Source organism: Ursus maritimus, unplaced genomic scaffold, assembly GCF_017311325.1.
Source record: "Ursus maritimus isolate PB19 unplaced genomic scaffold, ASM1731132v1 scaffold_22, whole genome shotgun sequence".
In the NCBI taxonomy this organism is placed as follows: Eukaryota; Metazoa; Chordata; class Mammalia; order Carnivora; family Ursidae; genus Ursus; species Ursus maritimus.
In genome coordinates, this window is record NW_024424675.1 from 6403632 (window position 1) to 6427628 (window position 23997).

Below are 23997 nucleotides of genomic sequence, written 5' to 3' on the forward strand. Positions count from 1 at the left end.
CTGAGACTTAAGGGTTTTTGTTTTTCTGATTGTTGTGGGGTGTCTCTGTATCAAAGATCAGCCTGAGGTACAAATTTAAGTTCTTCTCAGGTCCTTTCCCTGGGCATGCACGGTGACTTTTTAATTTCCTCTGTGTATGTGGTTACTTTTGATTGTCTTGGTCTTCAATGTCTGGCTCCAAAGAGGGGACAAAGAGAAAAACGAAGGTGGGGAGGAAAATGCCAGCCTTTTAAGTCCCCTTGAGGTCATTGCAGCCAGAGGGGGGAAAAGGCTTACAACAATTCAGGGGAGGTGCAGCCCACCTCTTCATATTCATTTCTGTGACCAGAAGCAGCAATCAGTGATGAGAGCAGATTCCTGATATCTGGAGGACAGGGTCCTTTTTGTCTACCCCGACTCCCACAGGCCGTGTATGAGCTGCTTTGGGAACAGGTGTGTTGCTGGCTGCCACAGGGCTGAAGGGTGTGGAATGGGAAAATGTCACTGTGCTAAGAGCTGAAATCCACCAAAATCAATGCAGTTTACCTTCCAAGCCTCCCCCTGGAAGTTGCAAGCCTTCAGTACAGATCCAGAGATCCAGGTCCATCAGACAGATTCTGCCACCTCCACTATTTTCTAGGTGGGGAAAGAATTCTGGTGCTTCCTACTCTGCCATCCTCCTGAAATCCTTGTCAGATCATTTAAAAATTTTTAAACACTATGAATCTGTTTTATCCTATTTCATCAAATGTAAGATTCGTTGACTTTAAGATACACCATTTTACGTACAACAAAAAAAGAAAACTAGCCATCAGCTATGACACACTATCCCTTCTAAGATTGTATCCAGCTTGTATCCAGCTGTTAGAGATGTGAAAATTTACAAATGTGCACATCTTAAATATCAGTGAAATATGGTAATAGTGGAAAGTATTCAAAGTATTCTTCACTAATCAAAGATATACCTCCAGTATACTGTAAACCTGAAATTAACAGAACACTGTATGTTAAACTACACTGAAATTAAAAAAAAAAAAGTTACACTTCCTAGAAAAATTCAAGGCCAGGATTATAAAAGCAGATTAAATGATCACACATACAAAGACAATTAAGCTGCAGCAATTAATTAAAGCTTTCGTATACATTTAAACTTGTTTCCACAATCGGTACCTAGAGTCATAAAAGCAAAGCCTGCAAACATCTGAAAGAAAATGTATTCAAATCTTGTACTTCATTACACAGTATACTATACTCTTAGATCCTATGGCACATGAGAAATGATTATCGTTAAGAATTTAAAGAATGTTCTATGGATAGCAGAATTAAAGCCTTCAGTAGCTTTGAAAAATCTCTAACTGTGCATGTCCTGCGTAGGCCCCTTCCCTGGGGCGTAGTGATTCCGTGTATGTTCACACACAGAGAAGTGTGACTATGCGGTGACTGCCTCTGACGAGGGGTTTCAGGGGGCTTCTCCAATCACTGATGCTTACAGCAGAGTTCCCAAAGCGAAGGACAGCACTGAGGCAGGACACTGAGTGACAAGGAATCACAGACTAATTTTTTTTTTGAGAGAGAGAGCACGCACAGGTGAGCGCGCAGGTGCAAGCAGGCAAGGGAGGAGTAGAGACAGAATCCACTCCCAGCCTGGAGCAGGCAGGGCTTGATCCCACCACCCCGAGATCATGACATGAGCCAAAACCAAGAGTCAGAAGCTTAACCAAACGAGCCATCCGGGAGCCCCACATGGAGTAATTTTTAATGATCTTTCATTCCTTCTAGTGAGATCAAGGAGAAAGTTCGTTGCTTTCAAGTTCTCCCTAACACACGCTGCTACCCTTCTTAATTAAGACAGAGGGCCTCGATTGCCTTTACAAGCCTTGTGATCCAGCTATAACTTAATAGCACTGTTTTATTTTTAGCACACCTATTTTTATAGTGTCATTCTATGTATGGCAAATGATACGGGTTCTCTACTTAGCACGATGGTTTGAAGTGTCTTTTTAAAATGAATGTACTTATTTAAAAAAAAAGTGACTGGATTTAAATAAGTAAATGGTAATTCAAGTGATACACTAACATCGCCAAACCCCACTAGTTTAATGGTTAAACTACACAGAAACTGGAGAGTAATTAATGCCTTTCAGTGAAGTATTAAAAAGAAAAAAAGCCCTGGCTGATTCCCCTCAGAGCATGCTCTACAAATGAACAAATGAAACAACTGAACAACTTATGTGAAAATATGGCAAAATCCTTAAAAACAGGCAATTTAAATCCAGTTTCTTCTAGAAGATAATCTACTAAGCAGAATGGCACTGAGAGATCAGGAAAACATTCCAAGATCTAATTTTATCAGTTCTTTCCCTTTCTTGCGCCTTATAAATGGGGTGTATTAAGTTCCATAAATAGTGCTAAATCATTAAACTAAGACAACAGATTTCCTTTCTTTAAGAAAAGAACCAGTTATACTGTCAATTCTTTTCTTAGTAGCACTAAATAACTCAAGAACAAAAATAACTCCTTTTGTAAAAATGTACTGAATCTCTTCTATTTTCTCCTCACAGCGAGCCTTCAGAAAGCCGCCTCTCCTGTCGGCTGCCCGCCCTGAGCTCTGAGCTGTGCTGGCAGAGCTGTGACCTCTCAGCGCCCGAGGAAACAGAGGCTACAGTACCCTCGGAGTGAGGGCAGGTACAAGCTCCCTGCTCTGATTGTGATCAGAGCCTGTGGCACATCTACACTGACCCAATTAGGCAAGATTTATGAACCTCACACTGGACTTCAGACAGCAACTAACCATCAGCAGCTCACACCATTTGCCAATGCAGTTGCAAACTCACTAATCCCTAATAGCAATAAAAATCTTGTTGATCCGCAGGGACCTTTAGTTAAAACATGTGGTCTCCGTATCTGTGCACTGGCACACCCAGGTCTGACGAGCCAAAGCGGCCACCAAGGAGGCGTGCACAGCAGTAAAGCCAATGCCCCATCGCGGAGAGGAACGAATACACAAGCCGTATGCATGCACCTAGACTTTGCTAAGCGCTACAATACCAAAATGTATCAACAGGTTCCACCTGCTAGTTAATAAAAACAAATACCGGTAAGAGCCTAGTAACGAAGAGCAATTTAAATAGGTACAGTCCGTCACTGCCATTGTTTTTCTTCCTCTGACCTTCTGTAAGACACTGATTTCACAAGCACATAAAGATCCTGTATCCTCACATTACAGAGTAACTCGTGCAGCTACTAAACAGCCTCATGCAATCCAATGCTCTATTTTTTGACTAAGAATCTCTTCAAATCTGTTCATGCTCAGTAGAAACCAAGAGTTGCCCCCAAAGCAGGGTAAGAAAAGTTTGGAAACCTATACTTTTTTCTTTTTTTTTAAAGATACTATTTATTTATTTGAGAGACACACACACACACAAAGCACAGGAAAAGAGAGACGGAGGGAGGAGAAGCAGAATCCCCGCTGAACGGGCAGCCCGACGTGGGACTCAATCCCAGGACCCTGGGATCATGACCTGAGCCAAAGGCATGATGCCCAACTGACTGAGCCACCCAGGTGCCCCTGGGAACCTATACTTTTAATAGTATATACTTCCACTTTGGTTTTCCGTAAACACGTTTTTTAACTTAAAAAAGTAACATTTTCGGGAATTAAAACATTCTTTGTAACCCACAAGTACTAATTCCTAAAGGGCTTCGTTAGGCTGTCTCAAACCTCGTGTACTTTGTTCTTTACTTCTTCATGCAAGTGTAAGTTTTTCAAAAATCACATTACCTATTCCCTAGTAAAAAGGTCCAATGTTTCTCAATAAAGGCGCAGATATCTTCTTTCCATCGGAAATAACCTTGCCGTCCACTTCCTTCCAGAGACAAGTTGTACATAGCTAGCATGACAACCTGGAACACAAACGCAACAAGGGCTGGGAGAAAAGCATGATTAGGGATGTTACCCTTTGGGGGAAACGTACGTTGTTTTATAGTCTGAGTAGGAATGGTGGGGAACAGAGGGGAAAAAGAAATAGTCTCATAGAGAATTTTATTTCGTGTTTTACTTTCATTAGGTGAGCAGCACTAAGCCACTTAAGTATGTGCAGTTGTTCCTTACAGGCTGCGTATGCAGGGCTGCGGTGTGGCTGAACTGATCACGATTAACAACTGCCGTCCAAAGCAAGCAAGCAACCTACCTGTGTCCCCCCATCTCTCCATCTTACACAATGCGGCACTAGACAAGAGGCTGTGAGGCCTCCAGGTACCTGCAGAGCCCACATTTTCTGACTGATGGGGCTGACTTTTATTAAATATTTTGAAAGTCACTTCTGCCTATATATTTTTCTAAGCTCTTTACAGAGCAGAAACAAAAGACTCGTGGAATTTCAAAGCTGAAAATAATGTTAGTCACCATCTACTCAGTGTTTAGCCATTTTCATATGTGGAAACCTTTCTTCGGATGACATTAGCACTAGGGCCCCGGAGCCGAGAGGCCTGTCTGCTCGGCCCACTCTCAGAGGCTCCAAGACACCCCCAGAGTGCCATGTGAAAACTCCCCTCATCTGGTCCAGTCTTGCTCCTTCACAGGTAATGCATTCGGTGGCCCCAAACTGGGAAGTGTTTTCCAGAAATACAAGTAACACATGTTCGCTGTAAAAGATTTCAATAATAGAAGAGCAAAGAAGGAGGTATAAATCACTCTAAATCTACCATCAGAAACAATCACATCTGACACGCTCAATCACTATGCTTTCAGGCATGTCTTCTTACATCTATATGCAATTTTGAATTACGTAATTTCATGTAAATGGACAAAACGATACCAGCTATTCAATACTGTTTTCAACCTAAATGAAACAATGATGGATTAGGGGCCACTGAAACTGAAAAGGGGACAGAGAATCCAAGAAAAGAATCTAACTTGATTCTTCTTTCTAGAAAGTGCATCCTGAAAGTATAAGGGGGATAGTAAACTGCATTTCAGGCTCCCAGCACCTGTGCTCATAGCTTGAGACCCCCTCAACGGTCCACAGGAAAATCTCTGACTCCAAGGGCCTGGTAATGCTGACACTTCTAGTAATGCTGACACTTCATTAACCGAGTTCCCCCCTCCTTAGACTCATGAAACCTGCAGCTTAACCACCAAACAATTAACCCCATCAACCGAGTTTTCAGGTTCTTCCATGCGTTTTTTAAACAGGTCCACATCAGTCAACAAACATCTTCCTTAATACAGTTACTGTCTATGGGGACTTACTATTTAATGGATATGGAATTTCAGCTTGGGAAGATAAAAATATTCTGGAGATGGATAGCGGTGATGGTTGCAAAACAATGTGAATGTACCTAAGGCCATTCATTGAATTTTATGCTTAAAAATAGATAAAATGGTAAACTTTCATGTTATATATATTTTACCACAATTTTAAAAAGTTATCGTTCAAGAAATGCTTTGAGCAGAGACTGAAATGAGTTCCTTCTGCCTGCTCCCGGACCCCTCAGACACATTTATTCACTGTTCATCTCAGTGGTAGAGACATTGTCTGCTACTTTATTTCTGCTATTTTTTTTTTTTTTGGTATGTGTGAAATATTTCATGACTTTAAAAAGTTAAAACTCATATATTTACTTGAAAATAACTTTTTAAAAAATCACTTAATATTTATTGTGCAAACCACAAACTCAACATATGAAGGACATGGTTTTCCTCCTCTCCTGGAATCTGTAATCTTCAAAAAAGGAATCCCAGGTCAGTCTTCTGCTCTCCTACTACCAGCCCAAGCTCATCAGTAACAGTGTGTACCCAGGGCTGAGCTCACAGCTGAGCTCAGGGCTGGCAGAGCCACAGAAGGCATTTCACAAGTACCTGCTGGAAAACACCCAGAAGAATAATGAGTACAGATCACGGTACATTCTTTACCTGCCACGGAAGAATAAGTGTCCAGGATGAGAATGTAACAAGTACCCTAGCCTTCCCAAACACATGATAAAGTTTCTCCTGCATTTCCAACTATTGTTCACAAATCCCCGAGGAGGAGAGGACACAAAAAAGGGCATGGAAGAAAGATCAGGAGACCAGACTTCTTTACTAATGGTATTTTGTGATCAAACATTTCTACTTATTACTTTGATAAATTAACAAAGTTAAAGCTTTAAAAAGATAGAAAACCAATATTCTAATATCCTATTGGTGACATCAATAAAATCTATCCAAAACCACATGATTCTCTTTCAGCTCTTTCTTGAGAGTCTAGGTTTATAGGTGCAACTAGAAATACTGGTCAGTAGTTTACCAAGACCAGATCTACCAAGTGTCTGACCGACTACTTTATACCAGGGTATTATCTCCCATCAATCCATCTTCTGGCAGTGAAAACACAATTTTCAAGTAATGTTAGTCTCATTAAATGTGCAAACTGAACCAATATTATATCTTCTAAGCAATATAACCAAAAGCCACTTGTTCTTTTCAAAAGAACCTCCACAGAAAACTAGTGTTCTTGCAAATTAACTATACATATTTGCTATTTTTCCACGTTACAGCTTTTTGAGAAGCTACCTGCAGATCAAATGCAAATCTGCCGCGGGTATATGCATCAGAATAATCTATTAATATTAATCTGACCTTGCCTAGACACAATATCCCATGTACACGTTGAGAAAAACATCACAATTCTATTTATGAGGTTATATCCTCAGTACAAACTTCCCTTCATTTTCAGCCAAGTCAAAAAAGGCTCCCTAAATTCACCCCTGACAGATTTCATAAGTATATCTCCTAGAGAAGCACTGATAATGAAGATAACAGTCTAAGCTGCTAAAGCAATCACAGTTTTATAAGGAATACCTTAAGTGGCTAAGGACATTTCATCTAAACTCATTACCCTGTTAATTTCCTTCATAGCAAAAAAAAGTGCTATTGGTAATTAACTTCTTCATTCATCTGCTTATTATCCAAAATAAATGCCTAGCATGCCAGCTACCCAGCTGTCTCACTCAGCACAGCAGTCTCCAGGCCGACAACAGCACCGGGGTTGTCCTAGGCACTCAGTATGTATACTCTGTTCGTTTTTAGAACTTACTGTTAACATTGGTACCCTGTTACAGAGCTATTACCATAAGAACAAAACCAGAAAAATTAATGCAAGTTGGAGATCAGGAAAAAGCTATTGTTCAGGCTATCGCTGGCTTGGATTAAGGTGCTGGTACTAGAGATGGTTAAAAGGTGCCCGCCCATAGGTATTTATCGAACAAAAAATATTCAAGCACGTCTGTGTTCAAATACAGAAAAGCTGGATTTACGTTGGTTTCTGCAATGAGCCACATTATACCTTCTAACTATTTCTAGTGTGGCCATCTTCACATTTTTTTAAATGGTTTTATTGTCCTAAACATGGCTGCCAGAAAAATTTGAACCTCACTTTCAACTCCATTAATATCAGAGTTTGGTATTATACATAAAGGCCATTCTCTGTGTGTCTGAGGTTTTCGAGACTCTCAAACCTGATTCACTGAGTTAGCACTGAGTATTTTTACAAAGAACTCTTTTCTCCATATATTTGGAATATGATTTTCATTGTGAAAGTAAAGTGACCCGCAAAACAGCTCAAAAGCCTAGAAGTAAGCTCCTCATTCTCTGAATTTAAATTCCAGTAAATTCTCTGGGGGATGGACCTCATGAATTCGAGGGGGAGAGCTTTTTACTCACTTGCTGCCACGTGAGCTTCAGCCTTTCATACTGCTCCTTGCCATCTTCTGAGCAGTCGCAACAAGTGAACCTAAAAAAATTATCACCCTTAAGGTAACTGAGCTGTTCCCTCAGCTGACCTAGGAGAAAAACAAAAAGGCACATCATAGGTTTATCTACAGCAGTGCTTTATCGGTTATCAACCAGATTTTCCACGCTTCCCAGGTTTTTCCTCTTTTTCAGCAACCCATGACAGCAGGATGGGAATAGGGAAGGTAGAAGAAAAGATTTTTATTTTTCTAACATGGTGTATGCCCGCTGAGATCTGTGGTTCCCTAACTTTTAGGAGAAAGATACTAGAAAAGTAAGTTTGTATTGCTGTCATTGCATTTCCCAACTGCTGACATTGCTGACTCCTATGGGTCTCTTTATACATTCTTTCAAGAAATATCTGAGTTTCCACTACATGCCAGGAACTGGCACAGGAACCAGAATGCAGTTCCCAAGACAGAGTCTGCTCTCGGCATTTTATAAATTTTGAGGGCCACAGATGAGGAAATAGTCATCACAACAGCACAGTGGTTCTCCATCCTCACAATGCATCAGAACTACCCGGGAGTGGTTTTGGTTTTTTTAGAATATGCCTGGGCCTATCCCACACAGGATGAATCAATCTCTGAAATGGGGTCTGGGTCTCTGCCTTTTTTAACGTTCCCCAGGTGATGCTGATGCTCTGGGAGGCAGGACAACCACCGGAACGGAATTCGGTGTATGCCACAGGGCAATGTGAGGACACAGAGAAGGGAGGCCCAACCCATATTAGGAAGATGGGAGAGCTAGAAAAAGTAGGGTCTGTGGGGAGCCTCAAGGATGACTAGAATTCGACAGCTGAAGAGGGGTGCCTGTGTGTTTGGCGGGGAGGCCATGGGGGCTAGAGAGATGCATATTCTGAGAGGAAATTAAAATGTGCAAAGACCTTGGGATAAGAAAGACTTGTTTGTGGAGAATTAAAAGCTCACCCTAACTGCAAAGTTCTGGTTCTGTGGGAACGAGACACTGAAGAGAGCAGCTCAAGTTAGCAGGGACCCTATCGTGAAAAACAGTTTAAAATGTATCCTGAGAGGACAAGGGGAATGCCACTGAGATTTTCGGGCAGGTGCGTGAATCAATAAGCAGAAACTGCTCAGAAGAAAACACTAGCTAATGCATAGAAAGTTCTAGATTGTTTCCTATGAAAACGTTTGTTATTAACTATTATTCTGAATGGTTAAATCCATCTTAAACATATTTCCACACACCAAAAAATGACCCATTTCATATGTATACAAACACACACACACACACGCACGCACAGAAATTTCTCTGACCTAGTTACAAACTCTATTACACAAAGAATTCCTTCGGTACATATGTCTTTACTAGTCTCTGCCTAATGGGAAAATCCTGTTTTGGTAAGACTCATGATGGCTGGCAAAGCATGCTCCTTGAGAGCCAGGAAGCTGGCAGATGCAAAGATTAAGTTGCAAGAGTGAGGTATCAGGAGAGCATGTGTGTGTATCTCTTGCCAGCACATCTAGGAGGCCAGCAAGTGGAAAACAAGAATGGTCCCAGAAAAAGAGCACAAAATACTTTAAATCTGCTAATTCTGACTTATTTCAGCATACAGTTTCCCATGGGAGTTAAGCATTACCAGAGTAACCTGAACTTTAATTCTATACGGGGCCTATTATTTGGCCCCAAATCCATAACATGATCTTGTTAGAACAATGTGGCTAATTCTTTAAATAACACAGAATTTCCAATTTTCTGATTTTTATTGGGTTGCCATCAAGAACGTTAATTTAACAATGTGAGAGGTTGACAGTAATTTTTATTGATACAAATGTCTATGATTTATATAAATCTGTCATTAACCAACTAAACTAATAATAAATATAATAATTATCTTTTTATTTAGGTCCATTTTACATTCACGTTTTGTTCACAGGTCAGAAAAACAAACCTTCACATGGGAATTGACAAATCAAAGGAATTGAGAAGCTCCTTACTGGCCGGTATCCATTTCTGGCACTTGTCACAGAAGTAGGACAGCTGCTCCTCCATCCACGACACATCTCCTTCATCACTGTTGAGGGAATCCCCACTCTGATCATGAGATAAGTCCACTGATGCCTGGTCCTCCGATTCCACGATCAGGAGAGTCTCTCCCTCCACCTCCCCCTCCTCCAGGCCTTCTGAGGTAGATGTTCTCGTGGCTTCATCATCGTGCCGGCTTATCAAACTACTCAGGTGGATGTTACTATCCATCCCTTCCTCTCACAGGTTCCAAAGTGCTTTTCACTAACGATCCTAAGCTCTGGACACCAAGCTTACGGGGGCTTCTACGAGGACCACACGGACAGACAGAAATTCTTCAGAAGAGTGTCTGCCTGCTTCTTGACTCAGAAGGGACTTCTAAAACAATAATTTAGAACAGATGATCCACTGTCCTTTTCTATGGTCAAGCTTGAAAGGACAGTGACCAAAAAAAGGCTGAAGACCTTACTAAGCTATTCTCCATCCACACTTGCACACCCACACTTGACACTGTCCCATCAATATTTGACATTCATTTCGAGTCATGTTTTTTGAGATCCTTTTGCCAATAACATCTTCTCTCTTTCTGCTTCAAGTTGCTCAGTCAAAATAATCTGTTCTCCCAAAAGACGAATGTTTTCTTTTTTCCGATTCTGTCTCTCAATGTCTCTGATCACTCCATCATGAAGCCTCTAAAAACGTAAGAAACAGATTTCAGTAACACCTTGTACAGGGGGTTCCCATCCTCGTGCCATTCAATCCGAATAACAGTGCTACTAAAATACACTGAAAACTTTCAGACTCCAAACACCCAATTTCTCTTTCACCTTTCTGTATAAATGTAAAATGTGACGAACCATCAGATTAATTTGGTAGTGTGCTCCACCAGTGCTATTACTAAATGACTTCTTACCGTATCTTAAGAAATTCCTAAACATTCAGTATAGAAACTTAATGGGAAATAACATGAATTTAAAACGAAAAGACGCTCCTGTGTTGAACTTTAAAAGTTTAATTGATACTCAATGCTTTGAAAGATTCGGTGAGATTTACTATAGTAACTCTATGAACTACTTTCCTGTTAGCAATTATCCTCACTGAATAATCAACACCAAAGAAAGAAAAAAAAAAAGTTACTGAAATTTAAATAATCAAGATGCAAAAAAGGAAAGAACTTCGCTTTTCCTAGAGTGTAAAGAGAAGAAGTAAAAATTATACAGAATTACTAACCAATTACATAACTGAGAGAGACAGGAAAAATACAATTCTACTACCAGAGAAAAAAATAAAGGCCCATCAGTGGTAGTTACTTTGATAAGCACTAAAGACAGGTAGAAAATTCCAGAATATGGACCTGGCACCTAAGGTGAGACTTTTTAAAGCAAAAATCCAGTCATTACTAACAACCGCCATTTTATAGTTTTTAGGTCACAAAATAAATTTTTTTTTTTAAACAGAGGCCTTGTGAGGTAGAATTAACGGGGGTGGGGCCCAGGGCCTGGGGTTTTTTTGGTTGTTGTTTTTTTTTTTAAATTATCAGGTCTATTTTGAAAACTCACAAAGTACCTACTTGCTAAACCTCCTCCAAGCCTAGCATTTCATTCGCTCTTACAGAGGATTTGGGAATTTAAGACTCCTGGAACAGACAATACAACTGAAAACCAGCTTTTTGGAACACTGCTCCTTGGCCAGATCTCCGGAGACATTTGACTCCTCCCTCTCCAGCTCTTTGGTCCTGTGCTCCTTACACCACGACACACCCACCCATGTGCCCACCCCGTCCCCCAAAGCACACACCATCGCCTGGGATCATTCTTTCCCCACAAGCCTCTGAGATCCCACCCTTCCTTTCTCAGACTTCAGCATACGGCTTGGGAGTTTGCTCTCCTGCCACCATCTGCTATCCTCCTCCAGGTTTCAATATATGCTGATTGCCTGTGACTTCCACTTAACTACCTTACTAACCACCAAGATCTCTTCACCATTCCTCAAGTGGCACTACTCGTTTTGCTGTGTTCCTGTAAGGATGAATGTCAGTGCCTGGTATGTGGTAGACAGTCAAAAAATGACAGAAAACTACAGTTTTTATTTCTTGCTTCGTTGAACCTTCCAACATACCCACCATGCCAATCATTTGTTTTCCTCCTTCCCAGGCTAGAAAGAAAGTCCACGGTGAATGACTGGTTGTAAAATAAACAGAGGCTATTCTGGTCAATCTTTTCTTCACCTAACTTCCAAATATCTAAATCTTTCTGCAGTGATACTCAACCCAGTCTGCATGTTAGAATTCCCTGGGTAGCTTTTAGAACATACCTAAGCCGGATCCCCATCTCTAAGAGATTCTGATTTAAGAGGTCTGGAGTAGGTTATATTGTAAAAACTTCCCAGGAACATGAGATGTGTAGCTAGTTACAGAACCAAGTTCTCACCCACCCTACCCAATACTCTTTGAAAATCCCTGCCTTCACTGACCTCAGAGCTAAATGGGACACACCATCCCTACTCCATCTCAAATTTCTTTTGATCACCCTCATTTTCTTTCACTTCTTAGAAGAGGAACTCTCCTGCCCCTGTTCCAAAAACTACCCTCCTCAGAAGCCATACTTTATTCCCAAATCTCTAACCTCTTTCATGCCCTGGCATGATTCATCCCAATACCCCCTCCCCCAAATTCTTACACCTTTCTCTGATTGCCACAGACTGTGAAAAACGAGGACAAAGACCTCATCTGTTTCATCTCTGTATACCAAGCACACTGCTCAGCCCAATGCAAGATAAGACCGTTTACTAGTTCATCCAGTTCATTACCTCCACCCTCGACAAACTAGGCTCAACCCTAACACACGCGCTGACCTAGTTGCCTCTCACACTCAACGTTCAGCACCACTGTGAATCACATAAGACTCCAGAACGCCTATCCTTCCTTTTTTGTTTCCCAACGTGCCTAGTGTGGTGCCTGACACACACGGATCGGTCATTAAACATGTGCCAACTAGAGTAAAGAAAACAGGAACTGAGAGGCACAGAATGGACGGCCGGTTTACCCATCAGTAAGTCACGGTTACTTCCAGAAATACAAGTACTGAAAAAAAGAAAATATGGAGGCCGGTATCTCTAGTTCCCAGAATCTGGTTTCCATAGCAAACTGCTCCTTAAAAGACACACACACACACACACACACACACACACACACACACACACAAAAAAAAAAAAAAAAAAAAAAAAGCATCCACCAAATTACCTTGGCCAAAGGCACGGAAAGTGGATGCAGGGAAGCCTCCTTAATTCTGGGATAAAATCTCGCTAGCACTGAAACACATTAGAATTGAGCCTCAACCTTGGGCCTGGGGTTGGGGAGAGGCCGACAACTTGCCGAGTGCACCCCACGCAAATCCCTTCCCCGCCTCGACTTTGCAGCGGCCCAGGTGAAACGCTGAAAGTCCGTGTCACCGCACGCTGGCGGTGACTTCGTAACGGGACCGCCGACCACGCCGCAGGCGAGGCTTAGCAAGAGCCAGGCGGCTGCGGCGCCGAGGGCCGAGGCTCCCAGGCGCCGGCCAGGACCAGAAATAAAATATTATAGTAGCATGATAGACAAGTAGAGGCAGATTGTACCCACACTGTGAAGCAATGAAAAGTTTTTCTGATGTCATATCCAATTTTGAGGTATATGCCCACATTCAACCAGGACCACTGTCTAGACACCTGCATTGTCATTCAGGTAATCCTGTTGGTTTCTCATACACTTCCTACTGAATCTGTTTTCGGGTCTTCATCACTTTCACCATGACTAAGTGTCCAAACTCCTGATGTTGCTTTTCCTCTCTTCCTGCTCCTCCAACTGGCATTCCACAAGTTACCACTGTAACAGGAATTTCATCTTGGGGGGAAATATAGACATGTGCTTCCCAACTATGCCACCACATAGGTGAGAAAGCTGAAGTATCAACAGAGCATCTCCCATTAGTCATTGGTTGACAGCTCTTCCTAGGGGCCATTATTTCTTCTATATTCTCAGCATACCATATGGAAGCAAAGAAGGTTTGACTACCAGAGAAAAATCCTCAGGCAAAGAAAAATGGGTGCTGGCAATTGGAAATCAAGTGAAAGTGTAAAAGGCCAAAGGGTTTGGGCCAGGTACCAACAGCATCTGCTTCAGAATTAGAAAAAAGTTTCATGATATATTATATTACACATGCATGCACACACACACACACCCTCCTGCCGACCCTCGCGCGCGCGCGCGCACACACACACACACACACACACACACACACACCTGTCCCCTCTGAGCGCGATGGTGACCCGGGTCCTTTGCTCCATACCACCTTCACCAAACGCAGCCTCATTGCCCCTGTGGAGGGGCAGGTGCCACCAGAAGATGGAGTTCTTGCTTGAAGATTCATAATTAAATGTTGCAGACACTGTCACCTGTTTTCATCTTGATGCTGTGTGCCGGCTGGTCAGGCTCTGATTTTTCTTAGAACCGAAAGCCTTCTAGTTAAAGAGCATGCTAACTGAGCAGCGACGCCTCGTTGCCTCCAGAGAGGAAAACCCCTGGTCAACTTGTTTCCCGTGTAGTCTTTAAGAGATCACCTTTATATCTTTGGAACCTCAGTTCTCACACCAATAAGACAGGATTCCTGATTCCCACATAACTAGGAAAATGAATGCATGAATGATAGAATGGGTCAGGCGTTGTGCAAGGCATCATTTTCACTTTTCCTTATGGTAGAAAGAAGTTTGGTTTTCCAGAAACTGTAAAGTATCTGATAGAGCACACAATGAAGAGTATTCCTGTTACGTCATTCTTTCCCACTGGAATTCACGGGGAGCAAGCGTCTTCCTGTGGAAACAGCTATGGATAATGTTGATCAGGGCCAGGTCTTGATGAGCAACACCCAAGGCTTCTCCATCATTCATTTCCGTAGTGCTTTGATCTTCCAGTTTCTGTTATTTAAGTGTAAATGGCATGCAGTGATTATTGTTCTTAAGAAATGTAATAAAATAAAAAATTTAAATACTCTTCAAATCGCATTTTGTCCACAGTATTTTTCTCAGTCATTGGAGGATGTACCATTGAATTGGAAAACTGGGTTCCACCCTCAATAGATCTTGGAGTTAGAAGAACTTTAATTCAAGATATATTTGTATTCTTTTCTAATAGAAAAAAAAAACTATATCAGACTGCTTTTTACTTGTGGCGGAGTCCAGATATTTTTCTCTGTGAGTCAGTGAGCCTTCAGCAGAGCTACATGGCCTTAGAATTTGTCAGAGTTAGATGGCCTTTTATTCTATTGTGACTGATTTTCCAATTTGTCTTCTTTAAATGTAGTTTCTTCTACTTTTAAAAATCCTTTATGTGTTAACAGTGTCCAATAAAAAAGTGGATTATCTGTTTAAATATTTATGACCCTCGGCAGGGTATTTTGTGTGATTACTGTCACATAAATGACTGAAATGTGAGAGAATGACTGCAGACTCCTATATCCAATAATCACACACACAAAAAAAGACAGGGAGACAGTTGACAAGTAGCAGTTGTTATGGACTGCATGTTTGTGTCCCCTCCTAAAACTCTTATGTTGAAAGCCTAACCCCCTAGTGGGGTGGTATAGGAGATGGGGCCTTTGGGAGGTAGTTAGGTTTAGATAAGGTCATGAAGGTAGAGTCCCCAGGATGGGTTAGTGTCCTTATAAGAAGAACAAGAGACTAGAGCTTGATCTCCACCATGTGAGCACATAGCAAGAAGATGGCCGTCTGCAAACCAGGAAGGGCCCTCATTGGAGCCCAACCAGGCTGGCACCCTGATCTCAGACTTCCCAGGCTCCACAACTGACAAATCTCTGTTGTCTAAGCCATAGTCTTTGGTATTTTTGTTATAGCAGCCCAAGCTAAGACAGCAATGAGCTGTTCCCCAAAGTTAAGTATGGGTGTGGATTCTTGCTCCAGAGTATCACCTAATATAGAAGATTCAAGACCAGTTCTCTGTCAGAATCTGCCAGTAACTCTCCTCCAGGAGCCAGGTGCTGATTGGTCTTCAATTCCTCACTCTCTTTTTCTCAATGGTAAATCATCACTTACGCCAACTAAATGGAAAAGTCCTGCTTAACCATTGGAGAATCTTGGTAAGAGGTGCTCCTGAAATAATCACAGAGGTAAGTAGAGGCAGAGCTCCTACTACAAGGTAGAAGGCATAAAATTGAGACCCACCCACCTACAGGGAGGGTTAAAGAGACCACTTCATAATGTTGGCACTTAGCACATTAATGTGCTGCGTGCATTTCAAAGCTGTTCATCCCTTTACCAGCATCTCTCTATTTCCTCCACCCCCTGCTCCGACTATTCTACTCTCTGCTTCTATGACTTTGACTTTTTTAGGTTCCACATATAAGTGAGAGCATACAGTATTGTCTTTCTGTGTCTGGCTTATTTCACTTAGCATGATACCCTCCAAGTTCATCCATATTGTTGCCAATGGATCTCCTTTCTTTTTCATGGCAGAATAATATTCGTGTGTGTGTGTGTGTGTGTGTGTGTGTGTGTGTGTGTGACATATTCTTTGTCCATTCATCTGTCAGGGGACGCTTACAGTGTTTCCATATCTTGGCTATTTTGAGTAATGCTGCAACTAACATGGGACTATAGATAACTCCTCAAAATCCTGATTTTATTTCCTTTGGATGCATACCCAGAAGTGCAATTGCTGAATCACATGGTAGTTCTATTTTTAATTTCTTAAGGAATCTGCATACTGTTTTTCGTAGTGGCTGCACCAATTTATATTCCTACCAACAGTGTACAAGGCTGTACCAATTTATATTCCTACCTCCTTTACTCCACATCCTCACCAACCCTTGTTACTTCTTGTCTTTTTGATGACAGCCATTCTAACAGGTGTAAGGTGATACCTCTTTATGGTTATAATTTGTGTTTTCCTGACAATTAGCGATGTCGAGCACCTTTTCATCTACCTGTTGACCATTTCAGTTATAAAAACGAATGAGTTCTGGGGATCTAATGTACAGCACGGTGACTATAGTGAATCATACTGTGCTGTATACTTGAAATTTGCTAATAGAATGGATTCTAAGTCTTCTCACCATACACCAAAAAGCTAACAGTTTGAAGTAATGGATGTGTTAATGAGCTTGACTGCGGTCATTGTTTCACAAGGTGTAGGTGTATCGAATCATCACCTTGTACACCATAAATATAAACAATTTTTATTTGTAAATTATGCCTCAATAAAGTTAGGGAAAAAAATAAATTGTAGGAAGATTTTTAAAGCACCAAGAAGAAAAAAATAAATTATACCTGCACATATACACACACGAAAAGAAAAGACTAGAAGTACTGATACATGCCACAACATGGATGAACCTTGAAACCTTGAAAACAGTATGCTAAGTAAAAGAAGCACAAAAGACCAGCTACGGTATGATTCTATGTATATAAAGTGTCCAGAATAGGCAAATCCATAGAAACAGAAAGTAGATTACTGTTTACCAAGGGCTGGGGGATTTGGGACATGGGCAGTGACTGTGAATGAGTTTCTTTTTGGGGGTAAAGAAAATGTTCTAGAATTAGATCATGGGGATGGGTGCACAACTCTGACTCTACTAAAAGCCAATGATTGGGCACTCTAAAGGGTAAATTTTAGGGTATATTAATTATTTCACTGAAGCTATTAGAAGAAGGTGGGGAAAAAAGCTGTTTATATGTATCAACTCATTTCATCTTCACAATAACCCTACAAAATGGGTGCTGGGCATTTCCCATTTTACAGGTGAGGAAACTGAGGCACAGAGCAGTATGTAACTTGCCCAGAGCCCACAGCCAGAAAGTTACAGAGCAAATTAATTGGTTTTTAATCTTGTCTTCAAAGACATAAAAGATTAAATTTGCCTTGTTTAAAGTTTAAAACAGAGAACACACATCTTCTGTTGAGAGATACAAGGAGAATGAGTGTATCTAGAATCTTCCAATCCCATATTTGAGCTATTTACAAAATGGGAGGAGAGAGCTAGGCAAGAGAGGGAGGAGAGGAAAGAGGGAGGAAGATAGGACTAGGCACCTGATGGGAGAGGGAAGAGAGAGAGAAACAAGAGAACAGAAAAACCAACAGGAACCCTCCATAGGTTCTGGGACAATAGCATTCACCTCCCTGGAATGTTCACTGGAAAATGGACTTCTGAGAGGTGTGCCCCATTCATGCGGCCCCTGGGAATTCTGGTTTGGGGTCTTCCATTCCTCCCTTTGATAGGAGAGCCTTGCAGCATCCAGCAGAATATTGTTCTCAGAAGATGATCTCTCTGAGCGAGGCTCTGCAGGAACAAGCAGGTGGGAAGCTGGGAATTCTGGCTTCACTTGGGGGTCGATCCCTTACCTTTGGGGCCTCAGTTTCCTCCTCTGAACTAGGGGGACAATTATATGTCTGCTACCTCCTTGGCTTTCTGGTTGAGACAAGGAACTAGTATCATGGCTACACCAAAGCCAGGCCGGTGGTGATAATGCAAGTTGGAGCATCCCCGCCAGGGAGCCTTAGGATGGGAACCCCTGGGCCCTGGGGGGAGGGGGAGGGCTCCTGTCACTATTGCTGCTGGGAGTGGCCCTGAATCCTTGCTTCACATAGTTAGGAAATATCTCTCAGTTTGCAGCTGAGTGGGCCTTCCATGGACATCTGAGCGGGGGCAGCAGTGAGGCCTCTCCCTGAGCTTACCCAAATCATGGATGCGTTTCATCGTTTCTAGATACTTGGTGTGACTGAGTTCTTTTGGATTCAAAATCCAGTCACATTATCAGAAAAAAAGTCAACATTACCGTTGTTAATGGAAGAAAAGAGCTATTAGAGCCTTTACATAAAATTTTGACTGCTTGGGGTGCCTGGGTGGCTCCGTCGGTTAAGAATCTGCCTTGCATTCAGGCCATGATCCCAGGGTCCTGGGATCCAGCCCTGAACTGGGCTCTCTGCTCAGCAGGGAGTCTGCCTCTCCCTCTGCCCCTCCCCCTGCTTCTGCTCTCTCTCTCTCAAATAAATTTTAAAAATCTTTAAAAAAAAAGTCTTGATCAGGATTTATGTGCAGACATTTTATTTTTCATTTTCATTTTTCTTTCTTTTTTTTTTTTTAGTAATCTCTACACCCAACGTGGGGGTTGAACTCACGCATCCCAGATCAAGAGCCGTACCTTCTTCTGACTGAGCCAGCCAGGCGCCCCTCTGTGCAGATTTAAACATAAAACTTGGTATAGAAAAGACACAGAGAAACAAGCTGTAGTTTTTCATTAAAAAAAAATCACAGAGGTGTTATCAGGAAAGTTTACATGGATTCAATATTTAAATCTGCCCCAACACTTTGTTTTTATTTTTCTTCCCCCCAATTATAGAGTACCATAGATTTTTTTTTTGTTTTTATCTTTATTTTTTTAAGGATATATAAAAAGACAATGTAAATAATGATCATCTGTGAAGTTGCATTTAAGAGTCTCATGATCCCAGCCGGCTATACAAATATCCCTTTTTTATGTATATCAGGATGGGACAAAGATTTGGAAACATGGCGAGTTTAACACAATTTGTTTTGTGGGCCAGAACTTCGAACCTCACGTCTCTGCCCTTCTCCTAGTGTCCGGGTATCCTGAGATCACATGAGCTCCCACCCCTCTCAACTTCGGACTGACCCAGATGTGTCGCGAATGACCACAGCAGTGCTGTCACCACAGGGGGACAATGGTGCTCCATTCACAACTCCTGTCCCTTCAATGTGGGTTTTCATGGGAGCTGAAAACGGGGCCAGTGGTGACATTAAAACAGGAAGTCTCAGAAGCACGTCTGCTCAAACTCAGGTGTACTGGAAGCTTCTGGGCTTCAGGGTCCCTCACCCTTGCTGACTTGTTTCCCACCCTTGGAGTCCATTTGAAATTGACTGCTTGTGTGATCATTCTTCCTCTGTAAAATTCCTGGAGACACAACCACTGCCATCAGCCTGAGCTTAATTTCTAAGACAAAAATATAAATCTGACCTTCTTAAAAACCTCTATGGCTCTGCATTCCTAAGGAATGAAGCCCCATACTGCCCTCTGCCCTCCTCTCCAGACTTTTCTAAGGAAGAGAAGACATCAAAAAGAATACAGTTGGAAATCAGGGGCTTGGAGAAGAACCAAGAAATGAAAACTAAGTTGGGGGAGTACAGTCATCTCCCTATGTTTGAACAATGTGGTCACACAATGCTTGTTCTGCCTTAACTCGTACAAGGGCGGGATTTGAAAAAAAAAAAAAAAAAAACCTTCACCACCCAGTGTGTCATTTGGCTTATGTTTTGTGGGCTTGAATCGTGGCCAAGTCTTTGCAGCTATTATGGAAGAGCTGGGTTTCCAAGTCACTTCTGTTTTAGGGAATATTAATCATCAGTACTCTAGTGGGTGATATTAATAAGAAGGCATAGGTTTAAAGTGGGATAGACGGTAGGCACGAATGGAGCAGGTGAGGGCAGATGCCTAAGGCTATGGATGAGAAGGCTGTATGGGGCAGGTCTCTGAGAGAAAGAGGAGGCAGCGAGGGGGCCGGTTTGTTTAGGAAGAAGGTGAAGGGTGTCAGCTGAATTGGCACCAGTGTCCAACCTTTGCGTCAATGTTCCAATCTCAACACCAAGTGATTGAGGGAACATCACATCACATGATGCCCTGTAAAGCACCCTTATGACTATTTAAAAAGCGAACATGGGGGCGCCTGGGTGGCGCAGTCGTTAGACGTCTGCCTTCGGCTCAGGGCGTGATCCCGGACATCTGGGATCGAGCCCCACATCAGACTCTTCTGCTGGGAGCCTGCTTCCTCCTCTCCCACTCCCCCTGCTTGTGTTCCCTCTCTTGCTGGCTGTTTCTCTGTGAAATAAATAAATAAATAAATAAATAAATAAATAAATAAATAGCGAACATGGAGCCCTGCCTTGTGTACGGCCCTGGGGGGGAGTATAATAGGGCCCCATCATCTTCAGGTTTAGGTTCTAAAAGTCAGCCCTCAGCATGGAAAGCAAAAATCACAGTTGAAACTGCCCTTGAAAATCTCTTAGGAAGGTGATGTGTTGGAGACAATAGGCTTCATCTCAGTAAATCCGACAGTTTTACGTCTGGCCGTGAAATTGATTGCTGTGAATTCAGTGGACAATCTTTTTAATTTATTTGGAATTCTGTGTAGGAGATTTGTCCCTTCTCTCCCATTTAGTAATGCGTTCAATCATTTATTTATATCAGCATGGACTCACACATACTTGTCTTATACTTTGGTTTATAACACAGCATTCCTTTATCTTGTGGCTCAAATAGTTCCAGCTTTGGCTACTGGGAGCTCTTCCAGTTGGCTCCTGTACCCTTTGACACATCCCCACCAATGTGGGTTTTTCTTTTTTTCCTACTTGCTTACTTTCTGGCTTACAAGAGACTCCAGCATCATTTGTTGAAAAGACTCCTCTCCCCCAGCATCATTTGTTGTGAACCTCACACCCTTGTTAAAAATTAGTGACCATATACTTGAAGGGTTACTTCTGGGCTCTCTATTCTATCCCATTGGTCTGTATGTCTGTCCTTATGCCAGACAGAAAAACACTGTTTTGATTATTGTAGGTTTGTAATAAGTTTTGAAATCAAATCTGAGTCCTTCAACTTTGATATTTTTCAAGATTGCTTTGGCAATTTGGGGTCCCTTGAGATTGCCTATGACTGTTAGGATTGGTGTTTCTAGTTCTGCAAGGAATACCACTTGGATTTTGATAGGGATTGCATAGGATCTGTAGGTCACTCAGGGGAGTACTGTTACCTTAGCAGTGCTAAGTCTTCCAATTCATTAGGAAATGCTTTTCCATTTACTTATATCTTTCTTTAATTTGGGGGGGGTAATATTTTGAGTTTCCAGTATACAAGTCTTTCTCCTCCATTGTTAAATTCATTCCCAAGTATTTAATTATTTTCGAGGCTGTTTTAAACAGAATTGTTTTCTTATTTCCATTCTTGGATTGTTCATTGTTCATGAATAGAAATGCATTCCTTTCTTGGATTGTTCATTGTTCATGTATAGAAGTGCAGCTGGGGGTGCCTGGGTGACTCAGTCAGTTAAGCATCCGGCTCTTGATTTTGGCTCAGGTCATGATCTTGGGGTCCTAAGATCAAGCCCCACATGGGGCTCCATGCTCAGTGGGGAGTCTGCTTGAGATTCTGTCCCTCCTTCTCCCTCTGCCCCCACCCACTTATGCTCCCTCTCTCTCTCTCAAATAAATAAGTCTTTTAAAAAATGCAGGTGAGGGACACCTGGGTGGCTCAGGTGGTTAAGCATCTGCTTCAGCTCAGGTCATGATCCCAAGGTCCTGGGATCGAGCCCCATATCGTGTTCCTTGCTCAGTGGAGAGCCTGCTTCTCCCTCTGCCTGCCACTCCCCCTGTTTGTGCCCTCTCTCTTTCTCTCTCTGACAAATAAGTAAATAAATAAAATCTTTTTTAAAAATGCAGGTGATTTTTGTACATTGACCTTGTATCTTGCAACTTTGCCGAATTTTTTAGCTCTGTTCTATTGTGTATGGACTCTTTAGGGGTGTTTGCATATAATAGCATATTATCTGTAAATAGAGATAATTTCACTTCTTCCTTTCCAATATAGATGCCTTTTCTTTTTCTTGCCTGGTTGCCCTGGCTAGGACTTCAGTACTATGTTGAGCAGAAGTGGCAAAAGTGGGCATCCTTGCCCTTAGGGGAAAAGTCTTTCACCATTGGGGATGATGTTAGCCATTGGTTTTTCATATATGGCCTTTCTCATGTTGAGGAAGCATCCTTCCATTCCTAGTTTATTAAGTGTGGGGTTTTTTATCAAAAGCTTTTTCTGTAACAACCAAGATGATTATGTGGATTTCTCCTTCATTTTGTTAATGTGATGCGTTACACTGATTGATTTTTGTATGTTGACCCAGGCTTGCATTCCAGGAATAAATCCTACTTGGTCAAGATGGATAATCTTTTTAATATGCGATGAATTTGGTATGCTGGTATGTTTTTTTTTAAACAAATCCAACTTTTTATTTGCATGGCCAATTATCCTTTGTACTCATTTGTAGTATTTTACTGGGGATTTTTCCATCAATATTCATCAGGGATATTGGTGTATAAATTTCTTTTCTTATAGTGTCTTTGCCTGTTTTTGGTATCAGGGTAATGCTGGTCTCACAGAATGAGTTAGATAGTATTTCCTCTTCTTCAGTTTTTAAAAGAGTTGGGGAAGGATTGGTGTTGATTCTTTAAATATCTGGTAGAATTTGCCAGTGAAGTGTTCCGACCCAGGACATTGTTTTGTTAGGAGGTTTTGGGTTACTGATTCAATCTCAATAATATAGGCATATTAGGATTTTCTATTTCTTCATGATTCAGTTTTGTTAGATTGTTTCTAGAAATTTGTCCATTTCATCTAGGTTTTCCTGTCTATTGGCATATAAACATTCATAGTATTCTCTTGCAATCATTTTTATATCCATAAAATTTATAATAATGTCCACATTTCCATTTCTAATTTTGATAATGTGAGTCTTTTGTATCTTTTTTTCCCCCAATCAATTGAACTAAAAGTTTGTCTAGGGGCACCTGGCTGGCTCAGTCGGTGGAACATGCAACTCTCATATCAGGTTGTAAGTTCGAGCCCCATGTTGGGCATAGAGATTACTTAAAATAAAATCTTAAAAAAAAAAAAAAGTTTGTCTATTTCATTGATCTTTTTGAAGAATTAACTTTTAGCTTTACTGATTTTTTCTGTTTTTTTCCTATTGTTTTTCTAATCTCTATTTCATTTCTATCTCTGCTTTAATTTCGATTACTTCCTTCTCTCTGTTATATTTAGGTTTAGTTTACTCTCCTTTTCAGTGTGAGGTTAGGTTATTGATCTGAGATATGTCTTCTTTTTCAATGTATGCACTTACCGCTATAAATTTCCCTCTTAGCACTGTTTTCACTGAATCCCATACATTTTGCTATGTTGTGTCTTTGTTTTCATTTGTTTCAAGGTATTTTCTAATTTTTTCTCTTGTGATTTCTCCTTCTACCCATTGTTTATTTAAGAGCACTCTGTTGGGCCCCTGGATGGCTCAGTCAGATAAGTGTCTGCCTTTGGCTCAGATCATGATCTCAGGGTCCTGGAATCAAGCCCCGCATTGGGCTCTCCGCTGGGCAGTGAGTCTGCTTCTCTCTCTTTCTCTCTGTCCCTCCCCCCTTCTCTCAAATAAATAAAATCGT

At 41.5% G+C, this 23997-nt stretch overlaps 2 protein-coding genes across 2 annotated transcripts in view; both read right to left on the bottom strand.

Moving 5' to 3' along the window:
- KAT14 (lysine acetyltransferase 14) overlaps positions 1–9971 on the bottom strand; it is a 32380-nt gene extending 22409 nt beyond the window's left edge. The window contains exons 1-3 of the mRNA XM_008710022.2: positions 9709–9971; positions 7682–7800; positions 3761–3882 (exon numbers count right to left, since the gene is read on the bottom strand). Of these exons, the coding sequence (XP_008708244.1) occupies positions 3761–3882; positions 7682–7800; positions 9709–9967 (500 nt within the window). The 5' untranslated portion in view covers positions 9968–9971. The remainder of the gene's footprint in view (positions 1–3760; positions 3883–7681; positions 7801–9708) is intronic.
- A 296-nt stretch (positions 9972–10267) lies between these two features.
- On the bottom strand, positions 10268–14085 carry LOC103680543 (protein PET117 homolog, mitochondrial). The gene is made up of 2 exons (XM_040638656.1): positions 14062–14085; positions 10268–10428 (listed from the first exon to the last, which is right to left on the bottom strand). The coding sequence occupies exons 1-2, from the start codon at positions 14083–14085 to the stop codon at positions 10279–10281; spliced, it is 174 nt and encodes a 57-aa protein (XP_040494590.1). The 3' UTR covers positions 10268–10278.
- Between the last annotated feature and the right edge of the window lie 9912 nt (positions 14086–23997).